The sequence below is a fragment of the Triticum urartu genome, chromosome 5 (genome assembly GCF_003073215.2).
Source record: "Triticum urartu cultivar G1812 chromosome 5, Tu2.1, whole genome shotgun sequence".
In the NCBI taxonomy this organism is placed as follows: Eukaryota; Viridiplantae; Streptophyta; class Magnoliopsida; order Poales; family Poaceae; genus Triticum; species Triticum urartu.
In genome coordinates, this window is record NC_053026.1 from 132,693,023 (window position 1) to 132,718,761 (window position 25,739).

Sequence of the window (25,739 nt, forward strand, 5' to 3'; positions counted from 1 at the left end):
GGACACCTGTCGGCCGCCATTTTCTGAAAAGCCTGCTGCATCTGGCTATCCCTCTGCACTTGGTGTTCATAAAGCCTCTGATGCCACGCCATGGTCTCCTGGCGTGTGTACTCCATGTAGGCCTACGGTATGACATGATGGAACTCATAAAACTACTAAATGCGGAAAATAAAGTGAGCAATGAAGATAAGAGGGAAAATACTTACAGATTGTTGCTCCTGAAGGAGGGACTATGCACTGGTCACTGGCTGGCTCGTGCGCTGGCTCAGGCTCGGGTCGATCCGACGAAGCTGTGTGTAGGAGATACTAGGAGTGATCACAGCATCCAGAACCGCCTCCCGACCGTGCTCCTTGGGCCCCATCCTCACCACCGCCATGTCGTCTAGAGGCGCCGCAATGGGGTCAGGTGTGTCAGGATGTAACTTCAGATACGCTTCGGAGTAGGCCTTCTTCCTCCCCGCGGTCTTCTTGCCATAGTACTTGGGCTCGCCAGGCTTGGGGTCCTACCCACAGCAAGATCCCCTCCGTGTAGACCGACGCGTCCGTTTCCCCCCTCCAGGTGCCGGCGGCGCCGTCCGTGAGGGGGCACACCCCGGACACGCGTGCCGGGCGTTTGCAACCGCCACAACACTTCCAGACTTGTGAGAGGCCGCCTACGCAAGATTTGGCGGCATGCTAGCCCCCGGAGGCCGCCGGCCACAGCCGTAGACGCGCGAAGGGCAATCCGCGTAGAGGGAATTTTTCGGATACTTCTCCATCACCAAAAATTATGAAAAAATACCATCGTTCCTATAGCACATGTGCCCACGTCGTGCAAAAAAACTCATGATTTTATCGCGCTCCGAGTATTTAGTAATATTGACGCCGCATCGTTACCGCGGAACGTCTACTACCGTGTCATCGCCGTCCGTGAGGGGGCCACGCCCCGGAGACGCGTCCCGCCTCTTCGGACATGCCACCACACCACCCCGCATGTATGAGGGCCCGGTGCGACGCTCCGGTGGCATTGCTACCCCCCAGTGCCCCCGTCCCGCCTAACCCTGTAGCGTTTGACCACGGGATCTAGCCCTTTGACTTTGCACGGACGGGCTTTGACCAGTGGACCTCCCCACCCGGTTGTGTTAGGTCAGCCCATAGGAACACTTTGGAGCAACAGAGTAACATCCGGGCCAGACCCACAGCAAGATCCCCTCTGTGTAGACCCGACGCGTCCGTTTCCCCCCTCCAGGTGCCGGCGGCAGCGCCGTCCGTGAGGGGGGGCACACCCCGAAGCCCCAAGACGGGCGTCTACGCATGCATGAACACTTTCACATATGCATCGGGACCCGTGCGATGTTTCGGTGACATAGCTACACCCCGAATCCCCCCACCAACCAGAATTCCTTCCGTGTCGACCGTTTCCCCCCTCCGTGACACGGCGATAACGACGTTCGTAACGGGCGGCAATCGATATACCATCGGGTATGTTTTTTTAGATAAGGCATAATTATCTTATGCAAAAACAAAAACTAAAATAAAGTAAAAATAACAAAACAAAGTAAAAATAAAAAAATAAAGTAAAATACACGTATGCCGACGGCAAGGCCGTCGGCATATCTGTGCACACACGGAGGTTGTCCCACGGATTGATGACGTGGCGTGGCACACGGATCGATGACGTGGCGAAGGGGCCTATGCCGACGGCTGTGCCGTAGGCATACCTCTGCCACAGATAACCAAAGTAAAAATAAAAAATTAAGTAAAATAAATTTATGCCGACGGCAAGGCCGTCGGCATATCTGTGCACACACGGAGGTTGTCCCACGGATCGATGACGTGGCGTGGCACACGGATCGATGACGTGGCAGAGGGGCCTATGCCGACGGCTATGCCGACGGCTATGCCGTAGGCATACCTCTGCCACAGATATGCCGACGGCCGCCGTTACTGCCGTTGGCGTAGGGTCAACGCCGTCAAATGGTCAACGCTGACCGGGCAGGGGGGCCCGGGCTATGCTGGCGGCCTGTCCTATGCCGACGGGCCCCGTAGGCGTATCTCGGGCGGTCCCGACGGCCTCGTCTATGCCGACGGCCCCGTCGGCATAGATGGATGTATGCCGACGGCTATTCTACGCCTACGGCCTATCCTTGGCCGTCGGCATAGGTCCATAGATGCCGACGGGGGCCATCGGCATAGATTTGGCCGTCGGCAACCCCAGTTTTTCTGGTAGTGTGGGTGATGATATGGAACGTGTGTAAGGATGATATTTATACTTCTTTCATTTATGACATGCCGATATATATTCCATAAACTGACTAGGTCATCACGGATATATGTCACCACTGATCGGTCAGCTACCCTGTCAATGATGACATATTCGTCACCGACCGGGAACTGTTCATGGGTCCGAGGCGACTCAATGAGGATATGTATTGGCCGGTCAGTGCCAACTAACCCTATAGTAGTGTTACCCGAGTAGGGCATGGAAGAGAGAGGAGATAACCTAGGAAATGGAGAGTGAGAATAGAGGGATTTATAAGAGTGTTCCTGTAAAAAAATCAACCGCTTGGAGCGGGAAAACTCTTGGCACCCCCCCCCCCCCCCAGGTCAGACGATGCTCGGGGGAGAAGGAACAATGTTGGGCAACTTACTCCACAAATGAGACCTAAACGTGCATTTTTTAAAGAACTACGACCAAACCGACACTATCAAAAAAGTATTATGACCTCTAATGCATTTTATTTTATTATAAACCGTGTCATTCTTTCTTCCATTTGAATCACTGGGATCATCACATCATGCTCTTGACGAGGTTCTGCGATAAATAATTGACACTCCATACAGATATATATCCACTAGCTCTATAGCACGTGCAAAAAGGGTGAGTAAAATATAGATGGATACATAGATTGGGGTAAGAACAGAGGCGCAAAAGCAACCTAGCTATATGCATAAACCATGCACATAGCTTACTACATATAGTGATTCAAAATTTGTTGTCAGAGTAGGACTTGAAAAAACCTATCTCGACGTACTACTTAGGCTCTTAGGTTATTCTATATACGAAAACTTGTCTTCCACACTCTTCGACTATTTATTTTGCCGAGTGGTACCGGAGTTAGGCTCTGTAAACATCCATCCCTCCGACTATATTGACCCTGTAGAATGCCCTCTACAGCCATAGGGCACCTGCATTCCGTATCATGGGGACCAGCTCACCACCAAGGTGCAGAGACATGACCTTATTGGTGCCGCCGACAAGCTTTCCACCGATGAACACTGCTGGGACGGGTGGCCCCTTCCCGAGAAGCTTGAGGAGCGCCCTCTCCATCTCTTTGCCCTTGGGATCATGGTCTAGCTCATGAACTAGAGCATTGACACCGAGGTCGGTGAAGAGGCGGGTTACCGTGTGGCACATGCAGCATGAGTTCAAGGTGAAGATCACCACCCCCCGCTCTGACGCCATCTTCATCACACGGTCCATCTCTGCCCCCTGACGCTAGATCAATAACCTCGAGGCAAGCTGGTATATGAACGAGCTTGCTGCTAGCGTACTCCTAGCTAGAGAACTTGTGAGTAGTTTGTGCTTCTGTTGTGTGGGACGAAACTTGGGATGGTTTGGTAGCATGTAGTCAATGGGTTCCTTTTATAGCGCTGCGCAGGTTGGTTAAAAGAGTGCGTACGTACGTATTCAGGAGATCAACCTGGATAGTGCATCGATCAGGCTTTTCATTAGGAGCCAATGGACTTCGGAATATTAGCTTGTGTCGACCTATGGAGGAATCTCTCATCTGGCTATCGGAAGTTCAAGGGCCATCTACTTTTCTGCACGGATTTGGCCATGTGCGCGTGGCAATATTGACGAGATCAGTCAAATAGCTGCATGTTGTCCCACAATTCTGATGGGACAACGACGGGGAATGCCAAATTAACGATACTGTACGTACGGCCAGTGCGTTGCCATGAAAACCAGCCAAGTATGCAGCCGGTGACGAGTCGCCTCAGTTTCAGAATAACATCCAGATATCTCCCTCCATCACTTATCTGTAGGCACAGAATCGGTTCAAGTTGCCTGCTTTCCGTGTGCATATTTAGATGCTTCAGCTTTGTGAACCCCATCGTAATCGATCGACGGCCTGATCTTGCCAGATACGGAGGCGTCGCGACGCCACAGTCCGATGACTTTGCAATCTTTGCATTTATGTGACACATCTTTACCGAATTAATTGATCCTGCAAAGATCAGCTAGAAAGCGAGGAAAATATAAACAAAGAAGGCTCGCATGTGCTACTTTTATTTATCTTTGGTCAAAACCTACCTCAACATCAAATTTCGGTCCTATATGAATCTATTATGATCTTTTCATTTATCTCAATGTCAGACTGTTTGTGTTTGACTGTGTGCATGGTAGTTATGCGGAGTTCGTATGTTGCTCATTATGATTTGTATCCTTTTGATGCCGGAAATGCGCATAATTACTTAAGTGCGGGTACACTCACCTGCCAAGTCCTACCGACTGCTCGTTTTGCCTTGCAATTCACGCAGTAGTTCAATCCTGCACAAGGGCACAATAAAAATAAAATAAAAATCCCTTAAAATGTTTTAGGTTTCAACGATGAAATTTACGGTTTGCATCTAAAACTGAAATGTTTCAACCAGTTTCATAGATATAATTTTAAGAAAAATTTTAGTCGGTCGTAGACACAAAATAATTGATTTTTATCGATCACTCGTACTAAGTTTCAATATTGAAACTTAACACATTTTTAATCATCAAAATATATTCAAAATGAATCTTATTTGAAAGCGCTGGTCACGAGAAACACGAATATGAAAATATAAGTTAATTTGGAATTTTTGTTTAAAATATATAAAACTTTGAAAATCAGAAGTCAAATAAAAGCGGGCACCTGAGAAAAATATGTCACAAATTAATCCTGTCTCGTTTGATGTTATATTTTGAGTTAAGCGTCCTTTATCGAAAAATGTGCTACCTTTTGTTTTGCGACTACACAAGGAAGACCAGTGATTGCCTTACGAACAGATTTTATAGTCATCACTGTCGGAATTCTGCCCATGGATCAATCAACTACATCAAAATGCAACGAACACACACGCACAAAAATATATATAGCTAAAGGGCTCTTATCTAGTCTTTTCTTTTTTGCGTTTCTTTTCTTCTTGATACAATGTTTACACGGCCTGATGCCTGCACAAATATCCAGCGAACGTCGGATTTTAGGCATGACAAGTTGAATTTTTTTATCGCAAGTTGTGTCCGTCGAGAATTGCAACTTTAGTTAGCGAGCATGACAAATCCACTTTATTTCATTTTACCAGAAATTACCATGCTTGCAAATTAAAAAAAAACGCTCGTCCAAAAATTTTTTGCAGGAAAAACATTTGATTTATCATGTATAAAATTCTGACGTCAGATTTTTTAACTTTTCATACCACCAACCCTAACACAAACTTAAACTTACACACATACTTACTAGACAGACGTCCTAGCCCTACACGGACTCTACACGGTACCTAGCACGGCATACAAACCGATTCAAACACAAACTACTAATACTCGTAGGTATTAGCTATCTTAGTTTATGCAAACTAACAAGACTACAAAGTAAGACAATTCCTAAAAGTCCTTTTTAAATCTTGACTCTCCATCTTTTGTGCTCATCTCGATCCTTGATGGCTAATGAATCATCCCTTATCAACTAATCCTCTCGCGCCCAAACAAGTCTAATTTTCATACAGATCGACAGCAACAATCTTTACTTCAATTTTGACTTGTTGAATTTATAAACCACCTCAAATATGCCTTAGATTACCCAGCCATGCTATCAACCTCATGAAATGCACCACCTTGTGAATTACACCATCCACCCTAACCAGATATATCAGCTACCTTGTGGAACACGACTAGTACAGAAAACGATAGTAGTGGCGTGCCAAAAAACACATAGAAAGTGGGGTCCCCACACCACCAATACGATGCCACTAATAATTGTTACTGGTGGCATCTTGTTGCACGTCACCCGTAAAAGAAAACACTAGTGCACGCTGAAAAACAGAAAACACTAGCGACGTACCAGTATAGGAATACACCACTAATGTAATTTTCAGGCACAAAAAATGTTGTCACGACATCGTTTTCCAAGCCAAATGGCTATTTTTTGTTGTCCTGCCCGCATTTTGAGAGCTTTGGCTACAAGAGCAAAATTTAGCCAAAAATTCTGCCAAAAGAGCAAAACTTGGCAAAAAAATTGCTTCCATAGCTTCAAGATGAGCACGTTGGCCCATTTTTACTATTATGGCAGCATTTTACAGTTTAAAAGAAATCACACATATATATAACATGTACAACAAAGTACTAACATAGCATGACTAGTACTGTTCAAAATAGTACTAACATCGGATGACTAGTAGCATAACATGTTCAACCAACTACCAGCATAGTATGACTAGCTAGATAGCATGCCTACTAACTAGAGTCAAGACACAATTAGGTTTGTAGTTAGGGAGTCGGAGTCAGAGGAGTCCTGGTCATGGTATTTGTACTACACCATGATCTCCCCACATTCATGGTCAAGTAGAATGTAACCCTCTAAACATCTACCACCCCGAAGGCATCTAATAGGTCTCTCCAACTAGGGCAACCGAGATAGGTTCAGTCTGCCTCATTGGTGAGAAGAACAGTGAAGTTCCTGTCCTTCTCATCTGCATCTGAGTAACTTCAAGTGTACCATCGCAAGAATGCCAACATTGACCTTTCCTAGGAAGTCATGCCTTGCCCTCCAAGTGATGGTTTGAGCAAAATTAGAAGAAAAAAATTAGACAAAATTTTGGCGCGCAACTATGAAACTTAGTCACAGCATGTTGAACTGAAACATACTGTCCTAGTTAGGAAGTCGCTGGGAAGATCCATGAACAACGTTTTGTCCTTCTGGTAGTTGTCTTTGCTACAGTTGCCGCACATGTGATCCAATTACTACATTCATGTTGACAAATTAAACATGTAATGAAATGGTTTTCACACAACACACGTGCATCTCTGCCAAATGAAATTATCTAAACTTGAATTTGCAAAATGAGAACTAGCAGATACTTAAAAAAAGTTGACAAATTAGTATGTGCATAATTTAGACACTTTAGTAGTTCATTACATAATTTAGACACCATAGTATGATCGGTTGCATATTAAACACAAATATTCTAAATTTAAACCTTGGTATGGCCGTACGAAGTTTAAACATAAAACATGCACAAGTTCAAAAGTTTAAACAACCTGGTACGATCAGCTAATGATAATGATAAAACTAGCTATGGTGATAGTCTAGATAGCTCCCTCCCAATCCAACTAGCTCACATGCGGGCACGCGCGCGCGGGGGGGTGGGGGGGGGAGGGAGGGGGGAGGGGGAGGTGTAGGTGAAATTACCGCAGTACGACTCAAAGTCATACGAGTCATAGTCCTCGGAGTTGGGCTCCATCCCCCCCCCCCCCCCCCCCCCCCCCCCCCCCGCCAGACGGACCGGCCTCGTGGCCGTTCGTGGTAGACCAGCCGCACGGCTGGTCCTGCTGACGCTCCTCCTCGTCGGACAACTAAAGGACGAAAGCATGCCAGTATATGTATTCGTCCACTTGTTGGTGCACCTCCCTGTGCACGTCGTCGTATTCTCTATCACCTAGCAGTTATCCTTAAGGAGATTAGGCTCCTCCTTGAGGAGAAGGACCATGAAGGGGGTCAAAGAGATGTGCCTCAGCCTCAAGGTTCTCTGGCGTGAGGAATTTTACTGTGTGGTCCATCTTGGGGAAGTTGAGCTCTGTCGATTGCCGAACAATTGTAGAAAAACTTAGTTGTACGCGTGTTCCTCCATCTCTATGGTCTTCTGCATTCCAAGTCAATAGTTTTGGCCATAAAAGGAGACCCCCCCCCCTCCCCCCCCCCACATGTTCTTCCCTTTCGCTATCACATCACAATACGACACCATGTCCGGCAATGGGGAAGCTCACACCAAGGAGATTATCGGCCCAACCCCTCTGTGTTTCCTAGATTTCTTTTGCTTGGAGTTTTTGGACTAGTTGGAATAAGTTTGGAATTTAACATATTTTCCCTAGTCGCCCTGCTGATTGTTTGTTTAAAATGGTTGCACTCTTATCGCAATGGAAGCCACTGGCTAAGGCAGTTGATGATGATGCGCTCACCTCACTCATTGCCAAGTGTTAGTGTTAGACCACATGTGTGTGTGTACGTAGTATGCCTGTGTATGTGTACGCGTAGAGTACATGTGATCGTGTGCGTGAGTTAGTGGCGCACGATCACCAGTAGTGGCGCCCGATCTCTCCCTGGAGGTCTCTGTAAACTGTATATACGCCCTAGCCGATGAGCTAACAAAAGTGCGTTGAAACTCATAGCTAAACCTCCTCTTATCATGGTATCAGATACCGGCGACCGGAACAATCCCTTTGCTCCGGCCGGCGATCCCGCTTCTGCCGCTATGGGTGACAGCTCTCCTTCCTCCCCTGCCGCTGACGGCTCCGGCGCCCCTGTCGCCGGTTGCTCCGGCCCCTGCCCTCCTGCCCGCTCGCTCTGTCGCTGGCTTTCCTGTCATTGCGGCCGCTCCGACGCCGCCTCTGACCACCGTCTCCCCGGCGGTTCTGCAGACCATGGACATCCGCCGCCATGTCCCCATCACCCTCGATCTGCTCACCGGCAACTACGCGCAGTGGCGCCGCCACTTCGACACGGCGATCGACATGTTTGGCCTCCGCGATCACGTGGACGCCGAGGCCGTCCCGCGCTTCGACGATCCTGACTGGGCGATGGCGGATCACGCCGTCGTTCACTGGATTGAACACCACCATCGCCCCCACCTCCTGACGCCGTCATGGCGGACGACGACACCGTCCTCACCGTCTGGACGGCGATCGACGGCATTTTTCGCGACAACCAACTCGCCGCGCCGTCTACGTCGACGGAGTATATGCCGTGGTGCAGGCGATCTGACGATCATGCAGTACTGTACTAAGTTGAAGACGTATGCTGATCAGCTCCGCGATCTGGGCCAGCCGGTGTCCGAGCCGCGCCAGGTCTTCCATCTTTCCGCGGGCTCAACCGCCAGTTCCATGGCGCCATCCCCCACATCACGTCACAGTCGCTGCTGTCCTCGCTTCTTCAGACACGCTTCTTCCTGCTTCTTCGAGGAGCATCGGGCCGAGCAGACCGCGCGTCTTCAGGGCGCCCATGCGCTCTTCGCCGGGCGCGGAGCTGCTTCGCCCTCACCACCCACTGCACCCCCTGCTGCGCCTGACGCCACCAGCGGCGGGCGTGCGCATGCTGGCCGCGGGCGTCGCCGCGGGCGTGGCAACAGCACGGGCGGCGCCCCGTCGCCGACTGCCCCTCCTACTCGCGCACCTGGACTCCCTGCTCCGGCGCCCAGCACCAACTCGTGGACTGGCCTCGTCCAGGCCTGGCCCATGCCGTGGCACGCACCAGGGTCTGGTGTGCTTGGCCCCGTCCCGGAACGCCGCCTCAACAAGCCATGTATGTTGCGCTGTTCTCCGCTGCACCTGGTGGCTACGGCTACGGCTACGCTCCGTCGCCCGGTCACGCATCGCCGTACGGCTACGGCCCGCCCCCTGGAGCGCCTACGCAGCAACACCAGCAGCCCCTGGACATGGCCTCCCTCCAGGCGGCCCTCCACAGCGCCACCGCTGGTCCCTCGTCGTCGGGCAGTACCTCTGACTGGTAGGTATTTGGACTCCGGCGTGGCCTCGCATATGGCGAAAAACCCCGGTAACCTCCACTCCGTTCACCCTCCTACCTCTCCTTCCCATATCATCGTTGGTAGCGGTGAACATCTCCCCATCACTCATGTTGGTACTGGCTCCATAATCTCTGGCACTTCTCCCATTCAGCTTCACAATGTTCTTATTGCTCCGTCCTTGATCAAAAACCTTCTGTCTGTTCGTCATCTTTGCCGAGACAACCCTGTTTCCGTAGAGTTTGACTTCTTTGGTTTCTCTGTTAAGGACCTCCGGACTTGCACGGTGATTCTCCGATGTAATTCCACGGGCGATCTGTGTCGGGTGGCGTCTGCACCGTCGCTGTCCTCCCTCCCGTTCGCTGGCGTGGTCATCACCGAGCTTCTTCACCAGCGTCTTGGGCGTCCGGGGGAGGCATCGCTCCATCTGCTGGCTTCGCAGCTGCCCTTTACCTTCGCCAAGTCCGCGCCTCACCACTGTCATGGCTGCCGAGTGGGCAAACACACTCGTTTATCTTTTTCTTCTTCTGTCAGTAGCACATATTTCCCTTTCCAGCTCTTGCATTTGGATGTATGGACGTCGCCAGTTGCTAGTGTTTCTGGCTATCAATTCTACTTGGTTATACTCGATGATTATACACATTATGTCTGGACATTCCCACTGAAAAACAAGTCTGATGTTCCCCCAATTCTGCGCGATTTCTTGGCTTATGCTCGTACATAGTTTCAGCTCCCCGTTTTCTCTCTTCAGACTGACAACGGGAGGGAATTCGACAGTGTTTCAGTTCGCTCACTCCTCTCTGCGCATGGCTCTGTCCTCCGCCTCTCTTGCCCCTACATGAGCCAGCAGAACGGCAAGGCAGAGCGCGTGCTACGTACCCTGAATGACAGTGTGCGCGCGCTCCTCTTCCACGCATCGATGCCGCCACGGTTCTAGGCTGAAGCCCTGAACACCGCCTCCTACCTACAGAACAGGCGCCCATGTCATGCTACTGCCCCTCGCTCTCCTCATGAGCTCCTCCTAGGTGTCGCGCCTGACTACAGTCTGCTGCGTGTCTTCGGTTGCTTATGTTATCCTAACACTGCTGCCACCGCGCGCCACAAGCTTGCTGCTCGCTCCGTAGCCTGTGTATTTCTTGGGTATCCTTCAGATCACCGTGGCTATCGCTGCTTCGATCCTCAATCCTGCCGCGTCCTCACCTCGCGCCATGTCGTGTTCCACGAAGACGTCTTCCCCTTTGCTCATCGCACCACTCCCCCGCCTGAGCCGCCCCTGCCCTTGCCTGCTGCTGCGCCTCTAATTCTGCAGGTGCCCGCGTCGAGCTCTGTTGTCGCGCCTCCCTCTGTTTTACAGCAGGGATCGCAGGCTGCCGTGCCCTCTTCATCGAACGGCTCCAGTTCCATCGTGCCCTCCTCAGGTTCGAACGGGACCGTCGGATCTGGCGCGGACGACTCCCGCGCCCGCTCGCACAGCGGCTGTTCAAGCTCCGCTGCCCCTTCCTCATCGGACGGCTGTGGCTCCTCGGCGCCCACTCCTTCACCCGCTGCCCCGACCGCTCCGGCAGGGCCTGCTCCGTCGCGTCGGATGATCACGCGTGCACAGACGGGGATCATCCGTCCCAATCCATGCTACTATGACGCCGCCACTGCCTCCACTACTACTGTGCTCTCTCCGCTTCCCAGCTCTGTTCGCGTCGCCGTGCGCGACCCGAACTGGCTGGCTGCCATGCGTGAAGAGTACGACGCTCTCGTCCACAAACCGCACCTAGGATCTGGTGCCTTGTCCTCCCGGCGCTAACTTGATCACTAGTAAATGGGTGTTCGAGCATAAGTTGCGTGCTGATGGGACGCTCGACCGCTACAAGGCCAGGTGGGTGGTGCGCGGTTTCCGTCAGCGTGCCGGCGTCGACTACGGCGAGACCTTCTCGCCGGTCGTCAAGCCTGCAACCATCCGCACCGTCCTCACCATTGCTGCATTGCGCTGCTGGCCTGTCAACCAGCTCGACGTGAAGAATGCCTTTCTACACGGCACACTCGCGGAGGAGGTGTACTGCCATCAGCCCGCCGGCTTCGTCGACACCGATCGTCCCAACCACGTCTGCCGCCTGGCCAAATCTCTCTATGGCTTGAAACAGGCCCCACGCGCCTGGTTCCTGCGCTTCGCCGGCTTTCTCAAGACGATCGGCTTCACCAGCACGCGCTCCGAATCGTCTCTGTTCGTCTACACGCACGGCGACGACATGGCCTTCCTCCTCCTGTACGTCGACGATATCGTGCTCACCGCCTCCACGGCGGGGCTCCTCGCACACGTCATCGCCTGTCTCACCAGCAAGTTCGCCATGAAGGATCTCGGCCCGCTCCACTTCTTCCTCGCCATCCGTGTCCAGCGCATCGCTGCTGGCTTCTTCCTCTGTCAGCGCCAGTACGCTGAGGACGTGCTCGATCGTGCTGGCATGGACACCTGCAAGCCGTCTCCGACGCCCATCGACACCAAGGGAAAGCTACCACATGCTGATGGGCCGCGGGTCGACGATCCCTCTGACTACCGCAGCATCGCCGGTGCGCTGCAGTACCTCACCATCACCCGCCCCGAGTTGGCCTACGCGGTGCAACAGATCTGCCTTCATATGCATGATCCTCGCGTCTGTCACCAGAACCTGATCAAGCGCATGCTCCGGTATGTGCGTGGCACTCCGTCGCTCGGGCTGCACCTGCGTGCCTCGGCGCGCCTGGACTTGCGCGCTTTCACTGACGTCGACTGGGCCGGCTGCCCCGACACCCGTCGCTCGACCTTCGGCTTCTGCGTCTACCTCGGGGACGCCCTCGTCTCCTGGTCGTCCAAACGCCAGGCCATCGTCTCGCGCTCCAGCGCCGAGGCGGAGTACCGCGGCGTCGCCAACGCCGTTGCCGAATGCGTCTGGCTATGCCAACTCCTCGGTGAACTCTGCGCTCCGGTGACAACGGCGACTCTGGTCTTCTGCGACAACGTTTCCTCAGTCTACCTCTCGGCGAATCCAGTGCATCACCGACGCACCAAGCATGTGGAGCTGGACATCCACTTCGTCCGCGAGCGCGTCGCGCTCGGCGAGTTCCCTGTCCTTCACATCCCCACGAAGCAGCAGCTGGCTGATGTCATGACCAAAGGCCTGCCCAAGGACGTTTTCCTCCAGTTCAGGTCCAGTCTTTGCGTCGACACGGCCGACGACACGACTGCGGGGGGTGTTAGACCGTGTGTGTGTACGTAGTATGCCTGTGTATGTGTACGCGTAGTGTACATGTGATCGTGTACGTGAGTTAGTGGCGCACGATCACCAGTAGTGACGCACGATCTCTCTGGAGGTCTCTGTAAACTGTATATACGCCCCAGCCGATGAGCTAACAAAAGTGCGTTGAAACTCATAGCTAAACCTCCTCTTATCACCAAGATCAGAGTGTTGGCCTGTTTGCTTTGCCCTGCCTCCCATGCAATTCCTGCGACTGGAGTTTAGTTACTTCTTTTATCGCTTATTGACCAACGCGCCGCATTAGCTGGGATGGTTGTAATGTTATTTTGAACCCCTCTTGTGGCACTGGATATTGTTATTGTGGCTCGTTAGGCTTTATTTATAAAGTCGGACAGTATGTCTTTTCTCTAGAAAAGAAAAATCACTCCATCTGTTATGGGATGGTCCCGTTGCTCTTGAATGCTGGAATTCCATCGTCAAAGAAAATATGAGGACCGTCTCAACAATTGGATTATGAGTCACGTCTTAGTTAATCCATAGTCAAGACGCATACAATGATTTCCAGAGCTGGCATTGGCTGATTTGCTTTGTAACGTTTCCTGTTTTCTTTTCTTGATGTACATACTTTGTTTTAATATATGGAAAATACCATAGAACGATTGTATGTATAGGTTCAAAAAATGACACAAACCTACCGGTGAGAGCATAAGAGGCTGAATTTTCGAAGAACTTGTCCTTTGTATCTGGCTTGATACATCTCACATGGAGTTTTTTTTAGAGGGGGGGGGGGGGGGGGGGGCGCTCCCCGGCCTTTGCATCAGAACAATGCATACGGCCAACTTTATTAAAAAGCAAATAGGTTCCACTGGTAGAAAAAGGGCCTATAGTCCCGGTTCGTAAGGGCCTTTAGTCCCGGTTCAGAAACCGGGACTAAAGTGTCGGTACTAATACCTCCACCCTTTAGTCCCGGTTCAATCCAGAACCGGGACTAAAGGCCCTCCACGTGGGCAGTGCGCAGAGCCCAGTCAGGAGACCCTTTGGTCCCGGTTGGTGCCACCAACCGGGACCAAAGGGTCTCCTGACTGGGCTCTGCGCACTGCCCACGTGGAGACCCTTTGGTCCCGGTTGGTGGCACCAACCGGGACCAATAGGCATCCACGCGTCAGCATTTCTGTGGCTGGGGTTTTTGTTTTTTTTTGAAGGGGGGGGGGGGTTGGGGGTTTTAGGGGGTTAATTTAGGTGTTTCATATATTGTGTTAGCTAGTTATAATTAATAGAGAGAAGTGTCCTCTGTTATGTCTGTGCTTGGTCGACGCTACGTACTATACATACGTATATAGAGAGGACTAGACACGCTAGCTAGCTAGTAAGCAAACGAAGGAAACAGAAGATCGTCATGAACATATATGCATATATACAGAGAGAAGTGATATCGACCACCTCTCCTTCTCCGAGAGATTGGTCGAACAACAAGTTCTCGTATATCTATCTGACACTACCGGCTACATATATACAGTAATTACGCCAGCTGGCGAAAGGGGGATGTGCTGCAAGGCGATTAAGTTGGGTAACGCCAGGGTTTTCCCAGTCACGACGTTGTAAAACGACGGCCAGTGAATTGTAATACGACTCACTATAGGGCGAATTCCTCGCATGCGAGCTGGTGCTAGGAGTTCATCCCGATTCCGAAACATCTAATTTAAAGAAGGGGGTCAATACATATATATATGAATGAATGAAACTCAACACAAATGATGGTAATAAAATAAAATTGTGAATGTTGTTATTTACGTACTGCATATTGTTCGTCAGTGTAGCACCGCTCACAGGTCATGTGGCGGATGGACTCGCAAACATAGTAACCACAGAAATCATTCCCTTGTTCCTGCCACAACCACTTTACAAGAAATAGAGGTTAATCAAACTGATAAGCAAGAATGCCAAATGGTATTGATGAAACTAGCGCTTGAATGACTAGTAGATGCGCTTAAAATGCTACTATAGCTAGTACTTACTTTCGGGTGTCTAAATTGCAGCTCCTTCGGCAGTCCCGGAGCTTTTCTGGTGAATTTTCTCCAAACCCTGCCGGACAAAGAAAACAATTACTTAATATATCAGGAAATGAACAAAGTTGCTGATATGGTGGATAATGATCGATTTAATTTACTTCTCGAGTATTTGAGTCATGTCTGCATAGTCCTTGGGATCTTTTCGTCTTGAGTCTAAGACGGTTACTAGTCCCTGCTCAAGCTTAATATGTAGGAGAATATAGTGGAAACTGCACACGCATGCATAACTCATCAATTACATTACTATAACCTTGACTAATATATAAGGAAAACCGAATACGCACAAGACAGTAACACTCACTTGAAGTTGTAAGGAAAGAGTATTATATCTTTGTTTTGATTTATTATCAACGATTCTAGCATGCTGGCCTCGGTTTCTGCGGCATGAAATTTAACCTGAGTTGCATCTATGAGATTTGTGTTAATGAACCCAATATCACCGACTTGTCTTTTCTTCAATTCGATGATCTTCAATCTGCATAATATAGTGAGGATGATTATAAATACATGCAATGAAAGAGCTAAGCTATATAGAGAAACTTAATGACAGAAGTAGTACTACTTACAGACAGTAGCAGGTGACAGTTGCTTTATCGAGGGCCAATTGATTGAAGAACTGATAGAACTCCTCAAATGGAACAGGCAACAGATCAATTCCAACGAGGTCATGCTCCGGTTTAACTCTCGCATACAAAGTACTCCTCCCCCCAGAGTCTCTGCAGATTTTTAAGTACCAATCATGCAATCTTCGCATCATCATTGATAGAGATCTTTCATCTTTGACGAGAGGCTTCCCGTACTCGTATTTTTGTATCTGCACGTCCATGGGGTCATAATGTACTTCGTCGGGCAGGTAATCTGCAGGATTGCTATAACCGGGAACCATCCTCGGATCATTATCGACGTTGTGGCTAGGCACCTTGAGCGGGGGGCACGATTGCTTCGCTTGTTCGCCGAGCTGGGCAATTTGTTTCCCAGCTCGTCGTTGTTTCAGCCTTTGATCACTGACAGTACTTCCCGACCGCTCCTCTTCGGCAAATTCCTTTCCAATAATGCGGTCATAGTTTCCTTTCGGCGAATCAGACTTCGGTGGTTTTGTCAGGGTAGCCAGAGTGCGCTTCACTTTCACCCGATCTACCTTCTCCTCCGGAGGTGGATGTTTCTTTGCTTTCACCCCTTCAAAGAATTTCTTCACTTCTTCTCGCGCGATCTCGGCGTTCTCCTCCTGGTTCCTCTTGTATGGTAACTTCTCTGGAGTCTTCAGAGAAGGACCGAATCTGTATGTCCTCCCGCCTCTGGTTGTACTGCTAGACGCCGACCGAGCAGACATAGCGGTTGTCTTCTTTACTTGCTTAAGCGGCGGAGGAGAAGGACTACGACGCGCCGGAGCAGCTGGAGCGGCGGTAGGTCTCTTCCGCCCTTGCTGATGAGGCGGAGAAGGAGGAGGCGGGCTGCTCGGGCACGTCGGCGCAGGCGGAGAAGGAGGCGGAGTGCCGCCGCGCGCCGGAGAAGGAGCCGGCCGAGGGCCCTGATCGTCACTCGCCGGAGGAGGAGGAGGCGGTGGAGGCGGAGTGCCCTGACTCGCCGGAGGAGGAGGAGGAGGCGGTGGCGTCCAGTTCGGAAGGTTGATGAGGTCCTTCCGCCATAGGCACGGAGTCTTCAGAGCAGACCCCAGCAGAGTCTCCCCTTCACCGGTAGGGTGGTCAAGCTGGAGGTCCTCAAATCCCTCCGTTATCTCATCCACCATCACCCTAGCATATCCTTCTGGAATCGGCTGGCAGTGAAAAGTTCGGAACAGCTAGTCCACCGGGACCCTTTCCAAAGATTACGTAGTGTAAATCATTGACCATAGCAAGCACGTGAACACCGGTGCGCATGGCGGGCTTCTTCCGGTGATCTGCCTCGCCTTTGAAATGCTTGCCTTTCTTTCGACATTGATGGTTGGTCGGAAGAAATCGACGATGGCCCAGGTACACATTCTTCCTGCATTTGTCCAGGTATATACTTTCAGTGTCATCTAAACAGTGCGTGCATGCGTGGTATCCTTTGTTTGTCTGTCCTGAAAGGTTACTGAGAGCGGGCCAATCGTTGATGGTCACGAACAACAACGCCTTAAGGTTAAATTCCTCTTGTCTGTGCTCATCCCACGTACGTACACCGTTTCCATTCCACAGCTGTAAAAGTTCTTCAACTAATGGCCTTAGGTACACATCAATTTCGTTGCCGGGTTGCTTAGGGCCTTGGATGAGAACTGGCATCATAATGAACTTCCGCTTCATGCACATCCAAGGAGGAAGGTTATACATACATAGAGTCACGGGCCAGGTGCTGTGATTGCTGCTCTGCTCCCCGAAAGGATTAATGCCATCCGCGCTTAAAGGAAACCATACATTCCTTGGGTCCTTTGCAAACTCATCCCAGTACTTTCTCTCGATTTTTCTCCACTGCGACCCGTCAGCGGGTGCTCTCAACTTCCCATCTTTCTTTCGGTTCTCACTGTGCCATCGCATCAACTTGGCATGCTCTTCGTTTCTGAACAGACGTTTCAACCGTGGTATTATAGGAGCATACCACATCACCTTCGCAGGAACCCTCTTCCTGAGGGGCTCGCCGTCAACATCACCAGGGTCATCTCGTCTGATCTTATACCGCAACGCACTGCATACCGGGCATGCGTTCAGATCCTTGTATGCACCGCGGTAGAGGATGCAGTCATTAGGGCATGCATGTATCTTCTCCACCTCCAATCCTAGAGGGCATACGACCTTCTTTGCTGCGTATGTACTGTCGGGCAATTCGTTATCGTTTGGAAGCTTCTTCTTCAATATTTTCAGTAGCTTCTCAAATCCTTTGTCAGCCACAACATTCTCTGCCTTCCACTGCAGCAATTCCAGTACGGTACCGAGCTTTGTGTTGCCATCTTCGCAATTGGGGTATAACCCTTTTTTGTGATCCTCTAACATGCGATCGAACTTCAGCTTCTCCTTTTGACTAATGCATTGCATCCTTGCATCGACAATGACCCGGCGGAGATCATCATCATCGGGCACATCGTCTGGTTCCTCTTGATCTTCAGCAGCTTCACCCGTGGCAGCATCATTGGGCACATCGTCTGGTTCCTCTTGATCTTCACCAGCTCCCCCCGTTGCAGAATCACCGTATTCAGGGGGCACATAGTTGTCATCGTACTCTTCTTCTTCGCCGTCTTTCATCATAACCCCTATTTCTCCGTACCTCGTCCAAACATTATAGTGTGGCATGAAACCCTTGTAAAGCAGGTGGGAGTGAAGGATTTTCCGGTTAGAGTAAGACCTCGTATTCCCACATTCAGTGCATGGATAACACATAAAACCATTCTGCTTGTTTGCCTCAGCCGCATCGAGAAACTCATGCACGCCCTTAATGTACTCGCGGGTGTGTCTGTCACCGTACATCCATTGCCGGTTCATCTGCGTGCATTATATATAATTAAGTGTCCAAATTAATAGAAGTTCATCATCACATTAAAACCAAAGTGCATACATAGTTCTCATCTAACAACATATAGCTCTCCAGAGCATCTAATTAATTAAACCATACATTGAAACTATGTAAAACATTTCAATGCGAAAACAAATGCGATTATAATCGCAACCAAGGTAACAATTGATCCAACGGCATAATGATACCAAGCCTCGGTATGAATGGCATATTTTCTAATCTTTCTAATCTTCAAGCGCATTGCATCCATCTTGATCTTGTGATCATCGACGACATCCGCAACATGCAACTCCAATATCATCTTCTCCTCCTCAATTTTTTTTATTTTTTTCTTCAACAAATTGTTTTCTTCTTCAACTAAATTTAACCTCTCGACAATAGGGTCGGTTGGCATTCTGATTCACATACATCCTAGATAAATAAAATCTATGTCACGTTGGTCGGCATAATTTTCATAAACAATAAATGAACCAATAGTTATGAAGATAATATACATACCAAATCCGAATCATAGACAGGACGAGGGCCGACGGGGGCGGATACCAAAACCATCGCACTATATAAGATGCAATAATAAATGTAAGAAAATGATACAAGTATCTATCTAAACAGACAAGTAAGAATATTTTTCCTTTCAGAAAGAAGATAAGAACAAGAGGCTCACCACGGTGGTGTCGGTGATGAGATCAGCGCGAGTGATCGACGGCGGTGAAGACGGGGACGGGGCGTGACGGACCGCTAAATCTAGACAAATCTCGAGGAAAATGGAGCTTGGAGGTCGAGCTTCGAGAGGAGAAAGTTTAAGTAGTGTGGCTCGGGCATTCCATCGAACACCTCATGTGCATAGGAGATGAGCTAGAGCACCACAAACCCCTCCCCTCGCCGGCCAGAGAAAAACAGAGCACTGGAGTGCTCTGCTCGCGGGCGAGGGTATATATAGGCACCTCATTGGTCCCGGTTTGTGGCAAGAACCGGGACTAAAGGGGAGCCTTTGGTCCCGGTTCAGGCCACCAACCGGGACCAATGGTGGTGGGCCAGGAGCGAGGCCCATTGGTCCCGGTTTGTCCCACCAACCGGGACCAAAAGGTCCAGACGAACCGGGACCAATGGCCCACGTGGCCCGGCCGGCCCCCTGGGCTCACGAACCGGGACCAATGCCCACATTAGTCCCGGTTCTACACTGAACCGGGACTAATGGGCTGAGCCGGCCTGGACCATAGCCCTGTTTTCTACTAGTGTTCAACAAAGGTCTTAAAGTCTCAAAGACAGTAGAGAAAAGCTCACAGAGAGCCAATAAAAAAAGTAGTCATAGAGCCACAACCGGCTCGTATAAGAAAGATAGAGAAACTAATTGTTTATCCTATTACATGACTGCCATCCAAATCGGTTGAAAATATCCTGTGCTACCGTCTCTCACCGGATAGATCCAGTAACCAAACGCTCTCTGGCCTCCGTCGGAGTGAGTAGCGACCACATACGGATCAACGCAGTGACTCGAAAGATAACCTGCAAAAAATGAATATTTGTTGTTCTGTTAAAAACCAAATCATTTCTGCAGTCCCAGGCTGCCCACAATAAAGCACATACTCCTACGCGGATGTGTCTCGCTGTTTCGGCCTCTATCCCGTTAAGCCACGTTCCAAATAACGTGCTGACAGAATTCAGAGGAGTAATATTAAAGGCTATATGCACCGTCCGCCATAGTATTTTTGCCAGCGGACAGTCAAGAAAAAGGTGTTTGATAGTTTGATCCCGGTCACATGGAGTAGAAAACAAGAAAGTACAAAGAAAAAAAAAGAAATACTCTTTTGTGCAGTCTCCATATTGATCTAAAATCTTACGATTCTTCATCAACTCTTGCTCTTCACCATCTCAGGTGGTAGTAATCTAGCATGAGACTCGTGGTGAAATGCAGAGTAAGTTCAATTGCGCATCGTCTCTTTGCTCTTGGAATCCTGTAGTAACCAGATTAAGGCAAGTAGCTAGCTAATAATGGGCGAGGTCTTCTTTTCTTCACATAGATCAATGAAAATAATGTGGACATCAACTGAAACTCGCAGTTTGTTTTAGCTCTAGGTCGAAAATAATGTTATCCAAGTGGCGTACTAGATGGCAAAATTCTGTAGAAAAAACATCAGCGACGAGAAGAACCATGTCGAGAACGATGAAGAATACCAGTACAGTACGGCAGACGCAATGCCAGGAACCGATTCTGCGCCGACTAGCTGAGCTGGTTTCCGAGGAACCATGGACAAGTCGCCTTGGTTTCACAATAGCATCCACATAGTTCCTCTCGTCACTTATCTGTTGGCATAGAATCCATCCAACTGGCTGCTCTTCCTACGCATATTTAGCTACACTTCTACTTTGGAACCACATAATCAGATATGGAGATGTCGTGATGCCACGATCAGATGAGTATGCAATTCTTGCTTTTCCTTCATCAGCATCAAATTCTTCCCTTCTTAGCAAGTTGTTGTACTGTTCGTACAAAATCCTGATGCTTAAGCTTCTTCAGAAAGTAAGATATATTTTTTTTTAAAGTAAGATATATATTATCAGATCTTTTTTCATTACCATTTTTTCATTTCTGACACGACCAGAGAAGGATGGATTTCCGCTGGAAAGGAAAATAGGTATCTCATGAGAATGAAAAGTAAGTATTCTTTAGAGCAATCTCCATTGATCTGGAATCTTATGATTCTTCACAATTTATTGGCTCCTCACCTTACCGAGGGGTGATATTGGCTCTTTGACTCCTGAAACTGGAATTCACAATGTAGCTCTCCAATTAAATCTTTGAACTAGGTGCTGAAATAAATTGTCCGTCTTGTTGAAATATATTGTCTGTCCGACCTAGTTTGTACTTTAAGGGTCTCAGTTTAAGGCCGGGCAGATGCCTCCTATCTAAGAAAATATATATTGTCCGTCTTTCATCATCAGTTTGGTCTTGAGCAACTGCCTGCAGGATGATATAAATATGGTATTAGAGACAGCGGGTCTTTATGCCTCTCTAAGCCCTGGATTGAGTTTTTTGTGCACACCATTCAAACCATTCAAAGGAGATTAAATATACTGCTCGTTTCCTTGGAACTGTTGGTAGACCTCAAATGGATCATGATGTCCTCTCTTATCTGCCTACTTTCCTTATGAGTTGTATCAAACTTCAAAAATGAGATATCGAAGATTTTGATAAATACAGGAGGCATTGTCTCTCGGGTGAAATGTATATGAGCAAATGTACTAAATGTCTAAATCCCTGACCGCTGTGGATCTTGTTTGCAGAACAAAACATGGAGGAGGTTTAGGGGTCTTGAATTGAGAGGTTCATAATAATTATGTGTTGCTAAAGAATATTCAGAAATTTCTTAATAAGCAAGATATTCCTTGGGTCAAGATGGTGTAGGAGATTTGTTACCAAAATGGTCCCCCATCTGCTCACAACACCAACTGATGGAGAGATGACGTCCCCAGCTGGGGGTGACGCGCCCCCCCCCCCCCCACCCACCCATCGGGGCTTGCTGCAGTTGGTGGGTGAGAGGTGAGAATTTTTTTCTTTTTTATTAATTTGTTTAAGAGCATCTCCAATAGATGGTCCAAAACCGGAGATGTAAAATTTAGACCGCCAAAAAATACTTTGGAGCTTTGAAAAAAGCTGAACTCCAACAGATGGTCCAAATTGATGGTCCAAAAGAGCAACTCCAACAAATGATCCAAAATGAAGATGTAAATTTCTTAAAACGACAAACTACTAGTCCATTCAACATAGTTCAAACATTAAATTCAACATAGTTTAATCATGAACTTCAACTACTACTTATTCAAACTACTAGATAAACTACTCCTCACCGTCGGAGCTGCAGAACTGCGCCTAGAACTCCTCCTTCTCCGGGTCGTCGCACCCCTCCTCCTCCTCCTCTTCCTCCGAGAAGTCTGCCCAGTCCTCCTCGGAAGAGGACTCGATGGGGATCACCGTCGAGGGACCGGCATCGTCCTCCTTCTTCGCCCCTTCTTCTTCTGCTCTGCCTCACGCTTCCAGCAGTACTCCAGCTCGGCCTGGACGTACTCCGGATGCTCCCGAGAAAATCTCGTCATCGCCTCCTCGTCGGTCTCGCCGGCACTGACGACAACCGACGGCTTCTTCGTCGGGATCTCCTTCATCTTGATGCCTTGCGGCACAAGCATCTCCGCTTCCGCCCGACTCTCGATCTCTGGGAAGTTGAGGTGCTCTCGAGGCCTCTCGGCATGCCACACCGTGACGTCGTAGGCACGCGCGGCCTCATGGGCGGAGGGGTACGTGTCGATCCACCAACGCCTCTCGGTGTCGGAGAACTCCACTCTGAAGTTACTGGAGGGCTTCTGCCTCACGCCGAAGAAGCCCGACTTGCCCTTCGGCGTCTTCTTCGACGCCATCGGAGAGCGGTCAGAGCGGTGGAGCGGCGGCGGCGTGCGGCCGGGCCGCTGGCGGACGGAGCCGGGCGGGGCGGAGCTGAGGGGCGGTGGCGGACGGAGCCGGGCGGGGTGGTGGCAGACGGATCTGGGCGGGGCGGAGCTGCGGGGCGGCGGTGGCGTGCGGGGCAGTGGCGGACGGAGCCGGGGCGGGTCGGAGCTACGGTGGGCGGGCCAGGGCCGGGCGGAGCTGTGGCGGACGGGGCGGCGGCGTGCGCTGGCCGCGGCCGGATCCGCGGCGGGCAGGCGGTGGGGCAGCGTGAAAACAGTGGCGGGGGGCGGGGCGGGGCCGGATCTGATGCGGGCGGCGTGCGGCGGGGTGTGGAGGCGGCGAGGCGGCAGCGGACGGGCGGGAGGTCGCGGGCGGGCGGGCGGGAAAGGAAAGGAACTGGTGGTTGGGCATTCGCGAGCGCCGGTTGGTTTTGGACCATATGCACCTCATGATGTAAATTTGCACGACAAAGTGTTGTATTTTAAATCATGAGAAGACCGCGGTCCATTTTTTTAATATATATGGACCGTCTGTTGAAGCTGCGTTTTTGGCTTCAGACGGTTCAAAAGTTAGTTACTTTTATATTTGGACCATTTATTGAAGATGCTCTAAGCTCTAATTTATTTTCTTCTGCCTTTGATGTAATTGAGCTTTCAAATGACCTCTAACCTTCCTGAAATTAATTATGTAGCAGTAGTGGCTCAAACAAAGCCACGTTAACTATTTCATATCTATTGAGCTTATATTTATATTGCTACGAATATTAGTCTAAATTAACTATTAGTTAGGGTTTAACTATAAGTGTTTGAGAGACACATCAACTTTAATTATATTTCTACAAAATAAATCATTTTAATCCTTAATAGAATTCGGGAGTGCCCACATGACGACATGAGGTCATGGCCAAAATTATTAGGGTTTATATTTTGGACAATTAATAAAATTTTAGAATTTTAGCCCTTATTGTTAGATGGGGTTGAATTAATCACCATTTTCAGATTAAAAATCAATGTAAAATGATGATTATGAGATGCTCTCTCTGGACTGTTGCACCCGTCGACACGGAGCCGTCAAGGACGGGGCGAGGGACACGTGTCGCCTTATTTGCTGAGCACCGCTAGAAAGAAACTCGGCAAAGACTGTGTAGGCTGGTGTGTTTGCTTTGCTTCACTGATGGTCATCGTACTTGTCTCGCTGATTCATTTTAGTCCCTGTACTTAAGAACTTAGTCAATACGGTCACTATATACTCAACTTGATGATTATACGGTCACCACTAAAACCTACAGCTTCGTATTTTTCACTATGTTGACCGGTCAGCTCCCCACCCCCATGCGGGTCCCAGCTGTCAGTGATTAGAAGAAAATAATAAAGAGAAGGATAAGTTCTTGGGCGAGTGAGGATTTGAACAAGAGGCTTGACCGCCAGATTCACTCGCGCTAACCACCTAAGCACAACAGACTTGCTGTTTTCTACTGAGCGAATTTCTTTTGTCCTAATACAAACACACGCACGCAGCGCACTTTCTTTTAGGGGTACGGAGCGCACATTTTGTTTTCTTAAATAAATTGCAATGAACAGTATTAATCAAGAGAGTAATTCGGGAATGTTTAATCTCCCGTGCAACGTTCCAACTTCCACGCCACCTGAGCACAACACGCTTTTGTGTTTTCTACTGAGCGCACATTTTTTTTGGGATACGCAGCGCACATTTTGTTATCTTAAATAAATAGCAATGAATAGTATTCTCTCCATTCAGAATTACTTGTCACGGATATGGAGGTATCTAGATGTATTATATTCTCTCGTCAAAGGCACTTCTTTTCCGTGTTTCTACCTTCACTGAGTATTATACTCCTAAAAGGCCGTCTTTGCCCATCACTCGTGGAATGGAACATGGCAAAGACGGCGACACTCGGGAAAAGCCGAATTTTGAGTAGCATTTGTGAAACCCTAACCACAACTGTTGGAAATGGACGTAATAAATTGCATTTCTCATTCAGAGACACTTGTATGCGTTATTCCATAGACTCACACTGTTATCTCGCCAACGACTAAACAAAACTTCTTGTGTTCCCGTCATCTTGGAAAGAGGAACTACGCTATGCTCATGTGGCGACCAGCCCAATAACCAGTACAAGCAAAATTTTCCCTACTTGTGTTAAGAGCGGCGGATACATGCTTGCATGGCGAGGTGCGAAAATTGCCAAAGCTGGGATGAACTGATGCTGCACCCGTGGTCAGAGCCACATGGCTCCTGCGGCCTTGAGCATGACCACGAGCTTCCCGCTGAGATGCAAGGACATGATCCTGTCGGTGGAGCCGACGAGCTTGCCGCCGATGAAGACTACCGGGACGGGCGGCGTACGCCCAAGGCGTCTTGCGAGGTCGCGCTCCATGTCGCGGCCGCGTGGGTCCTTGTCCAGCTCGTGGACCGCGGCGCCCACGCCGAGGCTCGAGAAGAGGCTCGTCACCGAGTGGCTCATCGGGCAGTTGCTCATGGTGAAGATCACCACCGCTTTCTCGGACGACAGCTTCGTCACCGTCTCCATCGCCGGCAGGTCAGAGCGTTCTTGTCTTCTTTCGGATAGCTAGTAATAGACTTGGTATTAGCTAGTATGCTCAGCTGAAACTATTTTCTGTGGTCCTGTGATTTGTGGTCTGTAGGGGTGTGAATCGATGCCCTTTTATAGTGTTCATGATCATCCATGACGGGGGGGGGGGGGGGGGGGGGGGGGGGGGGGGGGGGGGGGCTCTTGGTGTGGGCATAAGAATCTGG

The 25,739-nt window shown here is 49.6% G+C and overlaps 2 protein-coding genes and 1 pseudogene across 2 annotated transcripts; all 3 read right to left on the minus strand.

Annotated features, from left to right (window-relative positions):
• Nucleotides 1-2,822: 2,822 nt before the first annotated feature.
• Nucleotides 2,823-3,607, minus strand: LOC125555767 (putative glutaredoxin-C14). The gene has a single exon (XM_048718622.1). The coding sequence runs from the start codon at nt 3,461-3,463 to the stop codon at nt 3,152-3,154; it is 312 nt and encodes a 103-aa protein (XP_048574579.1). The 5' UTR covers nt 3,464-3,607; the 3' UTR covers nt 2,823-3,151.
• Nucleotides 3,608-22,358: 18,751 nt separating this feature from the next.
• On the minus strand, nt 22,359-22,933 carry LOC125508454 (annotated as a pseudogene).
• A 1,991-nt stretch (nt 22,934-24,924) lies between these two features.
• Nucleotides 24,925-25,632, minus strand: LOC125555768 (glutaredoxin-C15-like). Its single transcript, XM_048718623.1, has one exon. The coding sequence runs from the start codon at nt 25,510-25,512 to the stop codon at nt 25,201-25,203; it is 312 nt and encodes a 103-aa protein (XP_048574580.1). The 5' UTR covers nt 25,513-25,632; the 3' UTR covers nt 24,925-25,200.
• Nucleotides 25,633-25,739: the final 107 nt, after the last annotated feature.

Coding starts and splice junctions, on each gene's coding strand:
- LOC125555767 (XM_048718622.1), bottom strand. CDS start 3,463: ATGGACCGTGTGATGAAGATGGCGTCAGAGCGGGGGGTGGTGATCTTC.
- LOC125555768 (XM_048718623.1), bottom strand. CDS start 25,512: ATGGAGACGGTGACGAAGCTGTCGTCCGAGAAAGCGGTGGTGATCTTC.